This window comes from Hordeum vulgare, chromosome 3H, assembly GCF_904849725.1.
Source record: "Hordeum vulgare subsp. vulgare chromosome 3H, MorexV3_pseudomolecules_assembly, whole genome shotgun sequence".
Taxonomy (NCBI): domain Eukaryota; kingdom Viridiplantae; phylum Streptophyta; class Magnoliopsida; order Poales; family Poaceae; genus Hordeum; species Hordeum vulgare.
The window spans coordinates 536,639,588-536,656,829 of record NC_058520.1 but is presented as its reverse complement, the minus strand read 5'-3'; the positions used below and the strand labels follow the sequence as shown (position 1 = coordinate 536,656,829).

Genomic DNA, 17,242 nt, shown 5'->3' with positions numbered 1-17,242 from the left:
CTCCACCACCGTCGTTGAGCTCGCCCTGCCCGACCACCGTTTGTCGCCGCCTGCCAGTGTGTACACGCGGCGCTTGCGTCGCTCATCCCGGTCGCCTGAAGGAGACAGTAGGGGCAGGAAGGAGAGTCCCAGTAGGATGAGGAGGTTGAGGGAGAGGTTCCAGCTTTTGCTAACTTCAACAAAGGGGACAACAATAAGGAGGTATTTTGATGATGTATGTTTTTAGTTTAATCATAGGATTAATGGTCAAATTTCACAAGCCTCGATGCTGCATGATTGCTGAGATAGTTTAATCATAGGATGTATGCTCCATGTTGTTATGGACTGATAGTCATTTTGTTCGGACTGTAGTTTTTTGTTCACATGACAAGAATAATAACGAGACATAAATTGTTGCATCTCAAAACTAGCTTAAATTTTGAGTTCCAAGCTCATGGAAATTATGAGATCACATCTCAGAGTGAATAAAACTACTAGTGAGTTCATTTCTCCCATAACAAGCACATTTCAAACAGATAATCCATCCAACCAGTAGCTTCCTCTTTGGAGTCATCTTCTTTGGTGGAGCTGCTGTCGGCATCCTCCTTGGGGTCATCTTCTTTGGTGGAGCTGTAGTTGTCATCCTCTCTGGAGTAGTTCTAGTGGTTTGTGAAGAACTACCCTCCCCCAACAAGATAGCAAGGCGGCTGCACACATATATGCTATCACATTTAGATAAAATATTTTTCTTCCAGTTGGGCATTGTTGAACATAGAGATATTGGTCGTTGTAGCTTACCTTCTCGTGACCATGGTTGGACTATCATGCAGTATTTGTTCTCTAGTAGATCTTAGTGGGCTGCTAGGTTCAGCTGGTCTAACTTTTGTACTGTTCTTTCTAGGCTTTTTCTTCCTGTAATTCAATATTTTTTAACTTTCTAGGCTTCCTCTTCCTGTAACTCTCTTCCCATTTACCATAAACCTCTGCAAGAGCTTTTTCTTTCCCCCTCCAGACTGTGTCATATGTAATTGTGAGTTTGTGTTGTTCTTGCAACTTTTTTTGTAATTCTTTAGCGCCCATATTAGGTGAACTCCTAAGGATACTCACAACCTTGCTAGCTACCCAGTCTTGCGATGGTGTTATGGTCTTCACCCTGCTGCTTGAAACACAATCATGTTGATCAACTAAAACTGTGACCTGCACATATGGAATTTAAAAATGAAGGAAAGTTATATAGTAAATACACATAAACATAGATAAAAAATTAAATGATGAATGGATGTTATATAGTTAGCCATATATCACCTTTTACAGTACTTTTATCATCCTGTAGGCTGACAACAATCCTCCAAGGACAATCCTCACTTGACTTGCAAAACCCTCTAAATCTCTTCTTATCCGACTTCTCCGTGCCTAGATCAAACTCCTCATTGATGGCAAATTGCCTCACTGCTAACCTGAATTCCTTCATTGATGGATACATTGTTCCAAGGTCCATTTTTGGGTTGTCTTTATCATACGTAATCACTACCTCATTTGGTATGACATCACTAACAGGAATGGCAGCACCATCATTATCAGTACTCTGCTCAACCATTCTACGACCCTTTGGTTCACTCTTATATTTTTTATCTTCCTCATCGTGCAAGCCCAAAATATCACATAACTGATCATCACTCAGTAGTTCAATTTTACCTTTGTCATCATGTGTCTCCACTATCTGCAAGTTATCCCAATCAACTTCTGAAAAAGGTGTTGCCTCAAACTGTAACGGATCATCAATACTACTCCCCAACACGACCTTTGCTTCATGCCTACTTGAAACAATTCAGAAATCATGAACACAAGTTTGGGTTAGCGGTACACTATAGATGTGATTAGAAATTATCAAATACAAACAGTACACTACAGATGTAAAATGGCAGCCCTGGGACAATAAACAGTATGCGAACAGTTTATATCTTTTGGGACAATAAACAGTATGAGAACAGTTTACATATTTTTCTTCATATTGATAGATGTAAGCAGTATACTACAGATGTAAACTGTTTGTATGCAGATGTAAACTGTTTGTATTTATACCGTCCTTTTCATCTCTGAAAAGTGCAGAAAGTTAAACCGATCCTGGTACACATTGACAGTCCTTTTCATCTCTGAAAAGTGCAGAAAGTTAAACCGATCCTGAGACACATTGACAGTCCTTTTCATCTCTGAAAACTGCAGAAAGTGGAAGAATAGCAGCATTATACCGTCCAGAATCCATGAATAAGGCGTCGACGAGATCGGCGACAGACGACGTTGACGAGAGCGTCGATGAGATTGGCGGCGCACGGCGTTGAAGAGATCAGCGGCAGACGACGTTGACGAGAGCGTCGACGAGATGGGCGTCACGACGTTGACATACTCGTCCGCACGACGTTGAGGAGATCGGCGGTGCACGACGTTGAGGAGATCGGCGGCTGCTCGACGGCCGCTGCGTATAGGCAAGAGAAGATGCGTATAGGCACGAGATCGGCTGTCCACGTATTCTGGTCAACACGAGATCGGCTGTCCACGTATTTTGGGATGTCACATAAGGAGATGCATGTTGTATGGAGATCTCATCAATCAGTACGTGAATATATAATCAAGGGTAGTTTGGTCTTTTCCTATGCTTATAAATGTAAAAAAGAAAAAGGAAATCACTAAAAAGAGAGAAGTGGTATGGTAATCAAGAAGCCAAAGAGCAAAGTGACAATTTTGCATAGGCAACGTTGAAAGTGGCAATTTTGCGAAGCCAGGTATTGAAAATGGCAAATAACCAATTTTCTCTTAAAAATATGGAGAAATGTGTTGTTGTGTTCACTTCTCATGGATATCCAGATTTGACACAGTACGATGTTCTGTACGGCGGTCCACACATCATCGAGGCAACCCTGGGGCGAAATCATCAAAGCCTTAGTAAAGTGTGGCAAATAATCTAATCTCTCCCTTGAACAAGCTAGAAGAAGAGTGCCGCTAGTGTGGCTGAATTTACTATGTGTACTCCTAACCTCTCGAGGAAATATGGAATTCTAGTCCCACCCATCTTCTAGCAAGCCCATGCCGAGAGATGATACTACAAATAAATCCATACCATTCGGTGTGAGCTATACCTAATTGGACATCCCGGCTGTTATGTACATCTTACTACAACTGTACAAAAAACTGTACATTACAACACAACGCCTCACACTACAAATATCATGAAGGGCGGATTCCATTCACATAGATGTCACTACGTTGGTCTTGCACGTCTTCCGATTCTGTCTGCCTGGAAGCTTTTGCGGGGAGCGCCTTGTTGCTGTTATCGTCGCCCTCGTATGGCAGCACGATCACAGGGGCAGCGTGTATCGACTCCCATCGCTCCTTCACCAAGCTTTTGAATGCCGCCACCATTTCTCTCCGGAACTCTAGCTCCCTCGTGAATAGATCAAGGGTAGAGACGGCAAGAATGTATCTGAAAGGAACCACGAGAAGAACTGCAGAGGATGCTAGAAGAATGAGGGCAAGCTGAGTTGTAACCTGTCAAACAGATCAAGGACATTATATATCAACATACCTGTGAGCTGGTTTACTTGCCCTTTGGTCAGTATTACTTGAGCACTAATAAAACTTATTCAAGCGTACCTCAGGTTGGCCTGCTAAGAAGATTGTGCGCATCTTCAGAAGAGAGACATTGAGGTGCTGCAGAGAATTTTCGACCGAGGCCATTGCCTCTTTGAGAGCTACGATCTTCTGGATTGTGTTGGAAGGTGGTTGATCCCGTATTGTCACTTTGCCAAAAGACCTACCCAGCCGACCTTGTTCTCTCAGCCCTTTCAGGGCAAGCATGGAAAGGGCCATCGCCATCAAGGTAAATGGAAATATATAAAAGAGCATGTTCCTACAGATCATAATAAAAGCCTCGGATGTTATAACTAAGCATATGTATAATCTTGGATGCCATCAATCCATAGTTGGAAAAATAAATAACAAACAGGCAAAGGAACCAGGAAATGGTACAACATGACTCATGAGCAAGCCATGCTATCAATTCTTTGGACTAGATTTTGACCCATATAAATCTAAATACCCAATTGCCTCAAATACAGTTCCACCTGCAGCGGTGTACTTTGAAAATTGTCTCTATAGGAAAATGTGTGAACTAGCACAAATTCTCCTCTGAAGAAATTGAAAGGGCCATCTATTACCTTGTAGAACCCCATAATAGGACGATTATGCAAAGATGGCATACAACTTTGTCACAGTATCATCCTATAGTAAGCCAATACGATAAACTGGTAAGATAATTTGCAATTCACCTTACTGTATAACAGTGCTTTGGTGTGCATTCTTTTGCATCCCTATCTCCTAGGACTACAAATTAAACCAGCTCTGACAGCAAAATGTAAAATATGATCACTTCCTGACTAAGGAAAATCATCGATTTTTTTGTGCCAATCATTGACAAAATTTCTAGATTCTTTCAAAATTTCATCATGAAAGAACATTTGTGGAAGTCATGGCAAAAAAAACAAGATCGATACTCCAGAAGTGCTATTTTCAAAAGCATTTGGAGTGCTGATTTTGCTATTTTTGCCACGACTTCCACGAATGTTCTTTCATGATGAAATTTTGCAAGCATCCAGAAAAATTGTCAATGTTTGCCACCAAAAAAGTTCAGAATTTTTTAGTACGTTTCCATTTATTTCGAATTTACTGTTCATTTGAGCTCGGCAGTAGAATAGGACTTTCCCCCATAATAGGACAATTATGCAAAGATGGTATACAACTTTGTCAAGTAGGAGTATCATCTTATAGTACGCCAATACGATAAACTGGTAAGATAATTTGCAATTCGTCTTACTGTATAAAAGTGCTTTGGTGTTGCATTCTTTTGCATCCCTATCTCCTAGGACTACAAATTAAACCAGCTCTGGCATCATAATGTAAAATGTGATCACTGCTTGACTAAGGAAAACCATCTTCTACCACAGACCTCTCCTCACCTCTTCCAAAGGCACACACAAAATCCTCAGTAACTAAAAATTCAACTCACTAGAGAAAACTGGCTTACCTGAAAATAACAGTATAAACTAACAGTAGAAAACAAATGGTTGAACGGGGATTCTCCCAGCGTTTAAGTTTGTTGAATTTTTCAGCCATTATTGCGAAGGGAAGTACAAGTTCCTGACCCAGAAAATAAGACAGATGTTACAATGATTTACCATAATATAAACATATACTGAGACATGGATTTTCTGGCCAGACATGCTTTCTCAATGAAAGTAAACATATTATTTGTCCACTATATTTGAGGAAAGAAGAAGAGGAATCTGATTTTGAAAATAAGCATAGAATTGGAACTACATATTAGGCAATCACGTATAACATATCCATTAGATATATCATAGTAAGCAGCTTGACTGGAGAAACCATTTTACCTTGAAGAGGTCAATATTGCTTGGAATACCTTCGACCGTAGCAGCAACAATTGTAGCATGTGTCTTGTCAACTACTTTGCTCTTCTCCTTACAGACAACCATCGCCTTCTCTACAAGATTTTTATCAGCTACAACTAAGGATTTACTTAATATTACACCATGCTTGACTGAAGAGCCTTTCCAAAAACTGACTGAATGGCTTGATGCCCAGCTTGGAGACGTCATCCACTTGCCTAAGTACACACTACCGTCTATGTCGAAAACCTGTGAGCGACCACTAGATGAGCCTTCTGAATGTTTATGCCTTTGAAGTGATCTTTCATTTGCCATTTTAGAGTTTGTAATCAGTGACCCACCCCAGAACCTCACTGCTAGGGTCTGAAGAACAATATCACCAAAAGGTGCACCCGATAGATAGGAGAACTGTACTAACTTAGCTGGGTCCTCGTGTAATCTACGTATGAATTGCAGAGATTGAAGCCTAGCAATACTGTTTGTTGCACTACTAACAGCCCTTTTCTTGCCTCTGTGGGCACCATATACATGATGAATGGTTGGATCATCATCGCTTGGTCCATATTCACGAATGAACCTATAAACAGAAATAATTTCATTGATGAAGGCAAGCCATACATCTCGTCTCAATTCTCCGCCAAAATCAACAAACTCTAATGTCCACTCATCTGACCTGTAAACAATTAATTCGTTAGCACAAAATCACTGTAGCTGTGTTATATGACTAAGATCAAATAGCATGGATAATATGCTTCTATGACTACAGTACAAATGTGCAGCCATAAAGCCATGGATGATAGATGCAGGTGCAAGTGCTTAAGATGATTGCTCTCCTAGGGAAATGCTAACAAATAATGAATGAGTTATGGAAACTAGTAATAGGACCTCCCGAGTAATGTGGTGCTTCTCCCTGCATCAACGAATTACATGTAACATGCTTGCCATACATACGCATTGTTACAACTTATGAACACTAGCAATGGTCAGGCGGGTTAAATAGCTAATATTATGTACTGTTGTTATGCTTGCACCCAAAACAACCTGGCAATAATCGATGACCTGGGCGTCATCCTATCAAATTACAGATAGCAGTGAAAAAACATGTGCACACAGGAAACTGACATCGTAGGGAGTTATCGGTCATACTTACGCTGAACCAGATGAAACAGATACAGCAGAGTCAAATAACCTGGACCCAAATGGCCCAACCTTTGCCTTTTCAATCCTTGAATTATGGTCTGTAAGGTCAAGCCTCAATGGTTTCTTCATACCTGCCAGTCCAATGGCCTGTCAATATCAATGCAAAAGTGAAGTCGTCAGGCCAAAGGTCAATCATAGTTTGTGAAGTTTCAAAATGACATCCAGTAGATTTGTTACGCGGGACAAAGAAACATAAATTAAATGACTGAAAAAACTTCTCCTTTCTTCTTCTTCTTCTCCTTCTCTTATATATGAATTATATTATGTGTGTGTGGGTGTGTGGGTGAGTGTGTGTGTGTGTGTGGGGGGGGGGGGTTAAGTTCTACTTATAAGCAATTTATCTCTGTTCACAGATATGAACTAGGCAGGGGCCTTTCAGCTGGTGAGATCATTTTGTTTACGATCTCTTGGTCTGTCATACTGCTATCTTCTAAATCTTTTCTCTTATATAATATACATGCAGCTATCCTGCATGGTCTCGCTTTAGGAAAAAAAACTCGAAGTTCAAACGTTACTGCAGAAATACTAACAGATAGCATGCCCTACTATTTTTCATATTATAACCCAGAAAACTTTAGAGTGAATTAAATCATGAAAATGCTTGCCATGTATTAGGATAGCAACAATAAATATGTATGTCTTCAAAAAATAGTATTCTTTCTCCAAACAAGTAACAAATATTTTGAGTAGGAATCCATACCTCAAAATAGAGTGCCTTGTTGGTCAAGGTTAAGTGTCCGGGCCATGCAGTATTCTGCTCCCATTTTAGAACAGGCCTCTTTCTACTAGAGCCTATGCACAGAACTTGCTCGTCAGACAGAAAATTATCTCCAATCTTATGTGTTTGCCTCCCATGATGAACCCTTGTACAATGCACATTGTAACACATATTAATTAACACAGAACATCCAAATATTTAATGCATACTCAGCATGAGAATATGACAGAGAGATCAAATCATGAACCATATTAGCAGTTCAAATTGGTGAACAAAAGCTCACGATATGGGCTCATGTCTTACAAAATGTAAGCAAGACTGACATTTCTAGAATACGACTCACCAACACCTACCAATCATGCGGTTGGACAAATATCTGTAGTATAGATCAAATGAAAGAGGTATAGCATACTAGGAGCCTAAAGTAAAGTTAAAAATACACTTCCTGCAACTTGAGACTTAAGCAGAGATATATACTCAGTTCAAATCTGCTACATGTGTGTTGTCCACAGAGGCAGTCTTACTTTATAAGTTCACCAAGGTATGTTGTCCACAGATCCAATGAGAGTCCCTTTTCAGTGCCAACAAGGGCCCTAAAGAGATGATGAGCTGTTGAAGCATCAGCAACTCCTACCACAGCAGGAGCAATTCGGACAAAGGCATCTTCTCCAACAAGTCTTCCCTACCATATTAAAAATATCAAACTTAGAAAACTTGCCACGGTAGTGCATGAAATAAAATCGTATCTGATAAAAAAAATTGGGGTCTCGTTCACAACGAAACAATTTTTAGAAAACAGAAGAATCAAAACTCACCAGTATAGAGTAGTTATCTAGTGAAGAGTGTGGATCATTATCTTCATCGTATGGATCATTCCATGCAAGCATAGTCACAAAGATAAGCCTTTGAAATGCAAGCTCCTGCAGACATTTAATATAGAAGTATTAGCCAATGTAGAACTAGCTAAACAAAACAAGTGCAGCAAGCATGCAGTAATGTTTTGTGCTGCTGCCAAACAAGTGGAGCATTATTTGACACTTCAATACAACATCGATGCTGAATTAGCAACTAATTTACCCTCAAACTTGGATGAAAATCGGAGTTATCTCTTGACAAGTACCGGAAGCAGCAATATTCAACAAGATTTCGAGCATCATTGTGGATATGTTCATGAGCAAGCGCTTTGAAGATCCTCTGCACCTTCCTCCCAGTCAACCCATTCAACCTAAGAAAAAACCTCATGAGAATGCGTGAATGCAAACCAAGATAGCAAATTACCAGGACACTCAGGAACTCCTGTAAATTCTTCACTCTGCCGTACACTATTTAAAATGACTCAACAAAACTTTTGACTTCTTATCTTACTATTTATGTCCATTTCTCATTAGCCAATCAGTATCCTACATGAAACACGAGACCACTATCCAGAAACAATACCCGAACCCAATTTTTATCTGTAAATTGCATCTCGTATGATGCAAGTTGCGTAGCATAAAAGCCAAGGAGAAGATACTCCATGCCCCCAATACAGGTTCAAAAAGAAAATATAGCAGGTGCCTATCGCAATCTACCAACTGATTCTAGACGAACATAACACTAGAAAGTACCTACCGAGTTAGACCACACCTATTTCAAGGGATCCAGTAACTCTCAAACAACTAGAAACTTTTAAGGATACTACGGAACTAACAGGCATAGCCCACCTGTCCAGGTATAACGATGAATATCCCCAACTCCCTGTTATGAAGTTGCATTGGTCCCTGTTCAAAATTATGTGGCTGCCATGTGGGCTATGCTTGTCAGTTCAGTTGGGTGGCACTAGAATATTGCTTTGAAGCTACACCAAGCGAACAGCCCCACATGTTGGAGCTACAGCATTAAGCAGATAGGCCCCCTTCCATGTGTCACAATCCTAGCGTTCGCAAGAAACACACCATGCAGGCGTAGGAGTCTAGTTGGCAAATAATTAGCATAGCATGAATTAGCATGTCAACACAGGAAATGTTGTAAAGTCTATACCTAATAATAAAGCGGCTATTGCTTCCGTCGGAAAACCCACCGCAGCATTTTTATAAAAAAGCCCCTGTAATTTTTGTTATTCAACCCGTGCTCCATCATTTATCTGCAACGTAAAAGGAAAAAACGATTCGCTGCAAAAATTATACCCGTACGCATCGCCTCCTCCCGTCGACCCTGGGCCACCCTGGCCTGTGCCCAGGCCGCCACCACACCACTCGCCGCCGCGGCCGACCTCAACCGCCACCGCTGCCGATCTCAACCCACCCGCCTCCGCGGCCGTACCTCTCCCCGCTCACTGCCCCCGTTGCGGCGCTCGAGCGCATCGCGTCGACCCTGGTCCACCCTGGCCTATGCCCATGCCACACCACTCGCCGCCGCGGCCGACCTCAACCACCACTTTTGTCGATCTCAACCCACCCGCCTCCGCGGCCATACCTCTGCCCGCTTGCTGCTCCTGTTTCGGCGCTCGAGCACAGCTTCTGGATCAAATCAACGCGACAGCTACAGTGACTGGGGATGATGCGTCTGCTCGATGCAGAACGGCGGCGGCGCGCGGATAAGGCACGGCGGAGCGAAGTACTTGCAGGTGGAGGCGGGCCTCCATGGCTCACACGGGGAACTCCGAGGTTATGGCGCGGCAACGGCGACTCCTTATGGCCAGATAGAGGCGCCTAACCCTTGCTCCGCTCATCGTATCCCCTCCTCCGGCAGGAACTCATCATCTGGTGAGATCCCCTCCCCATGCCTCCAACCGTGTGCCAAGCACCGACAAGAATTTTTGTTTTGTGGGGGTTTGTTTGCTGATGAATGAATGTATTGAATGTAAGATTGTATTGTTGTAGAGACAGAGAATGGAACACCACCTTCAGTTTTGCTTTGTTTTGCTTTGTTTGTCCATAAGTGAAATAAGATAACAGTCCATTGATCAATTCACGTAGCCTCTTTGTTTTGCTTTGCTTGTCCCGCTCAATTTCTCATCATGGTGGAATTAACAATGGACGGGTTGATTTCTCAACAAAATAGGATAGGACTGACTACATTAGTTAGTTAGCTTATTATTTTAATAAATCAAAATGATTATAAAAAGATTAAAAGCGTGTGGTATTTTTTTCTCCCGTTGCAATGCACGGGCCCTTTTGCTAGTATTACCAAAAGACAAAAATAATTCAAACCTCATTGGATGTTGACCAAATCAAAATGCATCAAGGATGAAGCAGATTGCTCCTGGTGAAGAACGAGGAGATTAAGCATAGATGGCGGGAGTACTTTGACGAGTTGTTCAATGAGGAGAGGGAGAGCTCTACCATTGAACTGGACGACTCCTTCGATGATACGAGCAGGCGTTTTGTGCAGCGAATCCAGGAGTCGGAGGTCAAGGAGGCTTTAAAAAGGATGAAAGGAGGCAAGGCGATGGGCCGTGATTGTATCCCCATTGAGGTATGGAGAGGCCTCGGGGACATGGCTAACCAAGCTTTTCAACCTCATATTTCAAGCAAACAAGAAGCCAAAAGAATGGATGCGGAGTATATTAGTACTAATCTTCAAGAACAAGGGGGGTGTTCAGAGTGTACTAATTACCGTGGAATTAAACTGATGAGCCATACAATGAAGCCATGGGAGAGAGTCATTGAGCACCGTTTAAGAAGAATGACAAGCGTGATAAAAAATCAGTTTGGTTTCATGCTTGGGAGGTCGACCATGGAAGCCATTTTCTTGGTACGACAACTCATGGAAAGATACAGGGAGCAAAAGGACCTGCATATCGTGTTCATTGACTTGGAGAAGGCCTATGATAGGATACCGCGGAATTCATATGGTGGGCCTTGGAGAAACACAAAGTCCCAGCAAAGTAATTACCCTCATCAAGGACATGTACGATAATGTTGTCACAAGTGTTCAAACAAGTGATGGCAACACTGATGACTTCCTGATTAAAATAGGACTGCACCAAGGGTCGGCTGTGAGCCCTTATCTTTTTGCCTTAGTGATTGATGAGGTCACAAGGGATATAGAAGGGGATATCCCATGGTGTATGCTCTCTGCAGACGATGTGGTGCTAGTCGATGATAGTCGGACGGGGGTCAAAAGGAAGTTAGAGCTATGGAGACAAACCTTGGAATCAAAAGGTTTTAGACTTAGTAGAACTAAAACCGAGAACATGAAGTGTGGTTTCAGTACTACTAGGAACGAGGACGAGGAGGTGGAGGTTAGCCTCGATGGGCAGGTGGTGCCTCAGAAGGACACATTTCGATATTTAGGGTCAATGTTGCAGAAGGATGGGGATATCGATGAAGATGTGAACCATCGAATTAAAGCCGGATGGATTAAGTGGCGCCAAGCTTTTGGCATTCGCTGTGACAAGAGAGTGCCACAAAAGCTAAAAGGCAAGTTCTATAGGACGACGGTTTGACCCGCAATGTTGTATGGCGCTGGGTGTTGGCCGATTAAAAGGCGACACGTGTAGCAGTTAGGTGTGGCGGAGATGCACATGTTGAGATGAATGTGTGGCCACACAAGGAAGGTCGGAGTCCGGAATGATGACATACGAGATAGAGTTGGGGTAGTGCCGACTGATGAGAAGCTTGTCCAACATCGTCTGAGATGGTTTGGGCATATTCAGCGCAGACCTCTAGAAACTCTAGTGCATAGCGGACGGCTAAAGCGTGTTGATAATGTCAGAAGAGGTCGTGGTAGAGCGAATTTGACATGGGAGGAGTCCGTAAAGACATATTTAAAGGACTGGAGCATCACCAGAGAACTAGCCATGGACAGGGGTGCATGGAAGCTTGCTATCCATGTGCCAGAATCATGAGTTGGTTGCGAGATCTTATGTGTTTCACCTCTAGCTTACCCCCAACTTGTTTGGGACTAAAGGATTTGTTGTTGTTGTTGACAAAGATGCACGTGCATGCCGCCATCAGAATTTGGCAATCATTTGCCCCCCGCCCCCCCCAATCACCACGATGGGGGCAAAACGGTCTCATTGACTTCATTGCTACTCTCCCCAGATTCCAGCACTAGCGTGTACACCCATACATTCTCTTCTTTGTCACGTTTTCTCATCCGAAACAAGAAGGGAAGTGCAACGCCTAGAACCAATCAACTTCTCCCACCAATGTTTTACTTCTTTTTTTCCTCTCGCGACTTGGCGACCTCACACCCACCTTCTCCACACATAAATGAAATATAAGACAACACCTTTCTCATCCATCCAAAACATATCTCCTCCTCCTCCCACTCCAAGACACATGCAAGATGCCCAAGCACGGAAGGAGACGCGGTACAGGCGACGAACCCATGGTAGGTGATGGAGGTGGTGGTGACTGCAATGACACGAACAAGAAGAGGTCCATCGCCAACAAACTCACGTTCCTCGACGCTACAATCCATGATCAATATGTTGTGAATGGTGACGAAGATGAGGTTGAGTCTCAACTAACTTGAGTGGATGGGAGCGGGACTAGTAGGCTGTCCAAGCAGATTGTCCGCCAGTGTGCTGGAGCTGGGGGCATTGACATCTCACCTCATCAACAACAGAAGTTGTGGCCAAAGCACTGGTAGGGCATGTGGTGGAAGCAGTGCAGCAACCCTGACTACCTAGAGGCCAAATTCCGCAGCCATTTCCGGATGGGTTGGACACTTTTGACATGATATATGATGCACTAGGCTCCGTCATCGCCAAGGAGGATACCTCGCTCCGTCCCTCCATCCATGTATGCCAACATGTTGCCGTCTGCATCTGGCGCCTTGCCACCGGTGAGCCCCTCTGCATCATCTCTGGCCGCTTTGGTATTGGCCTTTCTACATGCCACAAGATCATCCTTGAGGTCTGCACCGCCATCCGCCAAAGGCTCATGCCCCGCTTTCTTTGGTGGCCTGAGCAGGCCGCCATCTTCAAGGGCAGCTTTAAGGCCATCTCCAACATGCCAGATGTCGTTGGGGTCATCTATACAACCCACATCCCAATCATCGAACCGCAAATTGGGCCAACAAGTACTAAAACCCTAGTCACGCAAAGGCGCAAAGCACAACAAGAAGCCCTCCTACTCCACCACCCTCCAGGGGGTCGTCAGACCCTAACGGCAATTTCAGTGATGTATGCATCGGTTAGCCTGGAAGCATGAATGGTGATAAGGTCCTTAGCAATTCGCTTCTGCAGCAGCATGGCGACAACGACATGATGATTGCCTCATGGGTGGTCGGCGGCTCTAGCTAACTGCTGATGGACTGGCTTCTCGTCCCGTACACACACCAAAACCTGACAAGAGAACAAAACACATTCAACGAGAAGGTCACGAAGCTCCGTCACGTGTCCATGGATGCCTTTGCACGACTCAAGGGACGATGGACGTGCCTGCAAAAGCGTGCACTTATGAAGATCTCGGATCTCCCTACCGTGACCGGATCATGTTGTGTGCTACACAATATATGTGAGGTGAAAGGGGAGCAGATGAGCCCAGAGCTACAATATGATGTCATTGACAAGACAGTGCCAAAGAAACTTGTGCATTCTGAGAGGCGGCAAGGCCAGAGACAAGATCGCTCACAACCTCTTACATAGTGGGCTGGGCGACACCAATTTTGATCCACGTTCTCATTTTGTCATCATAGTCATCAGCGACCATTAGTTTGATCAATTTGCCGATCCTTCCTTTGTTATTTAATTTGGTTGATTTGCATTCTGATCAATCCATTAGGATCCCCATTTTATTGTTACTTGCTCACAGACCAGGGAGAGGAATTTTGATGGGGTGGCTGAGATTCCCAAGACATCATATGAAAAATTAAACAAGGGAAGCAAACGTCTTCCGGTTACTCTTTGTACTGGCTTGGTTAGTTCACAACTTCACATCGATTCGGTCAGAGAAATTTCTGCTTCGTATGCTATGCGTGTTTCATCCCATTGTATTCCAGAAAATTCTCATTCCTTATCTGCTGCAGCAATGCAAGACAAAATTTGTTTAAAGGGTTTCTATTTTGTAGTATTGAGTTTATCCACTAAAAGCCTGTTTGGAACAAAGGAACTTCAGGGGGATTAGAAAGAAAAAATATCCCCCAAGTTCAAGATAAGACTTAATATTCTTGCAACAGGTACACTACAATTCCAGATGGTTCTAACTTCTAACCACTACTAACATGATCCTATCTATTATAGCACATGGTTCAGAGTAGTCCTGATGATATCACCAAGCGAGCGTCCTGTCAATTGAGTCCAAGAGAAAAGCAGTTTGTGGCTTCAACTAATCAATCATTTATTATGATAGTCAGGACTCAGGAGATGAACTGGTAGTCATTTTCTAAAATTAATCTGGCTACTTATTCTACATCTAGGACAAATTAATCCGTAGAGGAGAGCAAGTGCAAGGTAGCTTGACACACCTAGCAAACTGCTCGATGGAGACAATGGCGTCCAGCGAGAGCCAGCCGGGGCCGACCCGCCTCTCCAGGGTGATCTCGGGCACCGCGACGAGCGGCTCCTCCTGCACCTCCTCCTTCCTCTGCTTCTTCCTCCCATCGGCCTCCTCCTTGCGCTGTCCACGCTCCCGCGCCGCCTGCGTGACGCCCACCACCGCACCCCGCGCCCGGGAGAGCCACGAACGCACCCGCTCCTGCACCGCATCTGCGAAACAGCAAGCCCACAGCGATCAGAGAGAGCACGGGCAGGGGCACGGCCTATCGGGGGCCTCGGGGAGGGGGCTCACCGGTGTCGACGTCGGGGAGCTTCCACTGGGAGCGGACGGCGAGGGCGGGCGGGGGGCCGTGGCGGCGGCGGCGGCCGGGGAGGCGGGAGCGAGGGAGCGGCAGGAAGCGAGGGGGCTGGAGCTGGAGCTGGAGCATGGTGGTGGCGGTGGCGGTGGGGTCAGTGGGCTAGTGGCGGGGAGCGGGGCGTCGTGGACCTTCCGTGGATTCCATTGGAGAGGGCCGTGTCTGGGTTGTTTTACGTTTTCGCTTCGATGCAGGCGGCAAGCAGTCCAGCGGAGCGGAGCGGAGCGCGACGAAGACGACGCTTCTAGCAGTAGCAGGAGGAGAGAGAGCGAGAAGAGATGGCCGGCCGTGTGGTTAGGCGTGGTGCGCGGGCCCCACCCACGAGGTGGGAACTGGGCAGACGGCCGGCCGCCGCCTGCCGGGTGGGGTATCGGCAGTGCCGACTCGTTGCTGGCGTGCCGTTATCCAGGCCGAATCTGATTTCCCCGCAACGAGCGAGTCCACGTCGTGGGCAGAGGGGCGCCCCTATGTCTAGCTTGTTGCTGTTGTGATTGAAAATGAGAGAGAGATGTAAATGGAAACAACTGTCAACTTTATTCTTGATGATGAATTTTATATGTCGGGGAAAGACGGTTCCCGCATACGTCGGTTTTCGCATGGTGCGTGCGGTTACAAGTAGGGATTAACTTAATTAATTACATAATTAATTAAACTTTAACACTCCCCCTAATCTATACTTGTCCTTGAACGTGTTCATCATCTTGTAATAGTCTCCTCTAAAAACCCTGTGGGAAAAATATAAGGAGTGGTGTAGTATATGCAGCTAAAACTCCTTCAAACCCTGTGGGAAAATAAGGAGAAAATGATACCGCATATAATGGTTATTGCCTCCGTTAACTCCATATGAAATGCATTCATAGAATAAGAGGACAATAAATATGTCGTATATACTTTTTCTAAAAACCCCGGTGGGGAAAACAGATAGTATGACATGTGTTCTTATGTTGATATTACCTCATTAAAAACCTTGATGAGAACCTCTAGAGTAAACTCATAAAGGGAAAAAGAGTGTAATATGAGGCTTTGAACAGGAACAGTTCAAGAAGATACTCCCCCTGACTCTTGCAAATCTCGGAGCCGTCGCATACCAATTCCATGAAGGTATTTCTGGAATGTTGAAGCTGGTAAAGACTTTGTGAAAAGATCAGCGAGATTATCACATGACTTGACTTGCAAGATGTTGATTTCACCACTCTTCTGGAGTTCATAGGGATAAAACAACTTAGGGGCAATATGCTTAGTGACATTGCTCTTTATGTATCCTGTTTGCATCTGTGCAACACAAGCCGCATTATCTTCATAGATAATGGTAGGTGATTCGATAGAACCAATTTCATATGACTGTTGTATGTGGTTTATCATTCTGCGAAGCCACGTGCATTCACGTGATGCCTCATATAAAGCAATTATTTCAGAATGATTGGTAGATGTTGCAACAAGGGTCTGTTTCGAAGACTTCCATGATATAGCAGTTCCACCATGTAGGAACACAAAGCCGGTCTGCGATCTGGCATTATGGGGATCAGATAAATAGCCAGCATCTGTATATCCAATTATACCAGAGTCCAGTTTTTCCTAGAATTGAAAGTATAGACCAAGATCCTTTGTGCCTTGGAGATATCGAAAGACATTCTTGACTCCCGACCAATGACGTTTGGTGGGAGCTGCGCTGTGTCTAGCAAGTAGATTTACTGCAAATGCAATATCGGGTCTTGTGCAATTTGCAAGATACATAAGCGCTCCAACAACACTGAGATATGGAACCTCGGGTCCCAAAATCTCTTCACCATCATCCCTTGGTCTGAATGGATCTTTCTCTACGTCTAGAGATCGAACCACCATGGGAGTTTTAGATGGGTAGGATTTGTCCATATTGAATTTCTCCAATATTTTCTGGATATAGGCAGCTTGGTGTACCATTATTCCTGAGGTAAGGTGCTCGAGTTGGAGACCCAAGCAAAATTTAGTTTGACCCAAATCCTTCATCTCAAATTCCATCTTTAGGTGATTGCGTGCTTTATCAATATCTGGTGCATTGTCGACGATGTTGAGATCATCAACATACACAGAAATGATGCAAAATCCTGTAGAGGACTTCTTG

At 44.1% G+C, this 17,242-nt stretch overlaps 1 protein-coding gene across 1 annotated transcript; it reads right to left on the bottom strand.

Moving 5' to 3' along the window:
* Positions 1 to 2,895: 2,895 nt before the first annotated feature.
* LOC123444792 lies at positions 2,896 to 15,393 on the bottom strand. Its single transcript, XM_045121641.1, has 11 exons — positions 15,078 to 15,393; positions 14,755 to 14,995; positions 8,434 to 8,581; positions 8,172 to 8,276; positions 7,881 to 8,038; positions 7,339 to 7,501; positions 6,589 to 6,725; positions 5,424 to 6,111; positions 5,057 to 5,169; positions 3,628 to 3,883; positions 2,896 to 3,522 (listed from the first exon to the last, which is right to left on the bottom strand). The coding sequence occupies exons 1-11, from the start codon at positions 15,211 to 15,213 to the stop codon at positions 3,202 to 3,204; spliced, it is 2,466 nt and encodes an 821-aa protein (XP_044977576.1). The 5' UTR covers positions 15,214 to 15,393; the 3' UTR covers positions 2,896 to 3,201.
* Positions 15,394 to 17,242: the final 1,849 nt, after the last annotated feature.

What these genes read in the sequence shown, in the direction of transcription:
- LOC123444792 (XM_045121641.1), bottom strand. Translation starts at nt 15,213, where the DNA reads ATGCTCCAGCTCCAGCTCCAGCCCCCTCGCTTCCTGCCGCTCCCTCGC. An exon ending in TACCTTGGTGAACTTATAAA is followed by an intron (nt 7,502 to 7,880) that starts GTAAGACTGCCT and finishes GCATTGTACAAG; the next exon opens with GGTTCATCATGGGAGGCAAA. An exon ending in TCTTAGCAGGCCAACCTGAG is followed by an intron (nt 3,523 to 3,627) that starts GTACGCTTGAAT and finishes TCTGTTTGACAG; the next exon opens with GTTACAACTCAGCTTGCCCT.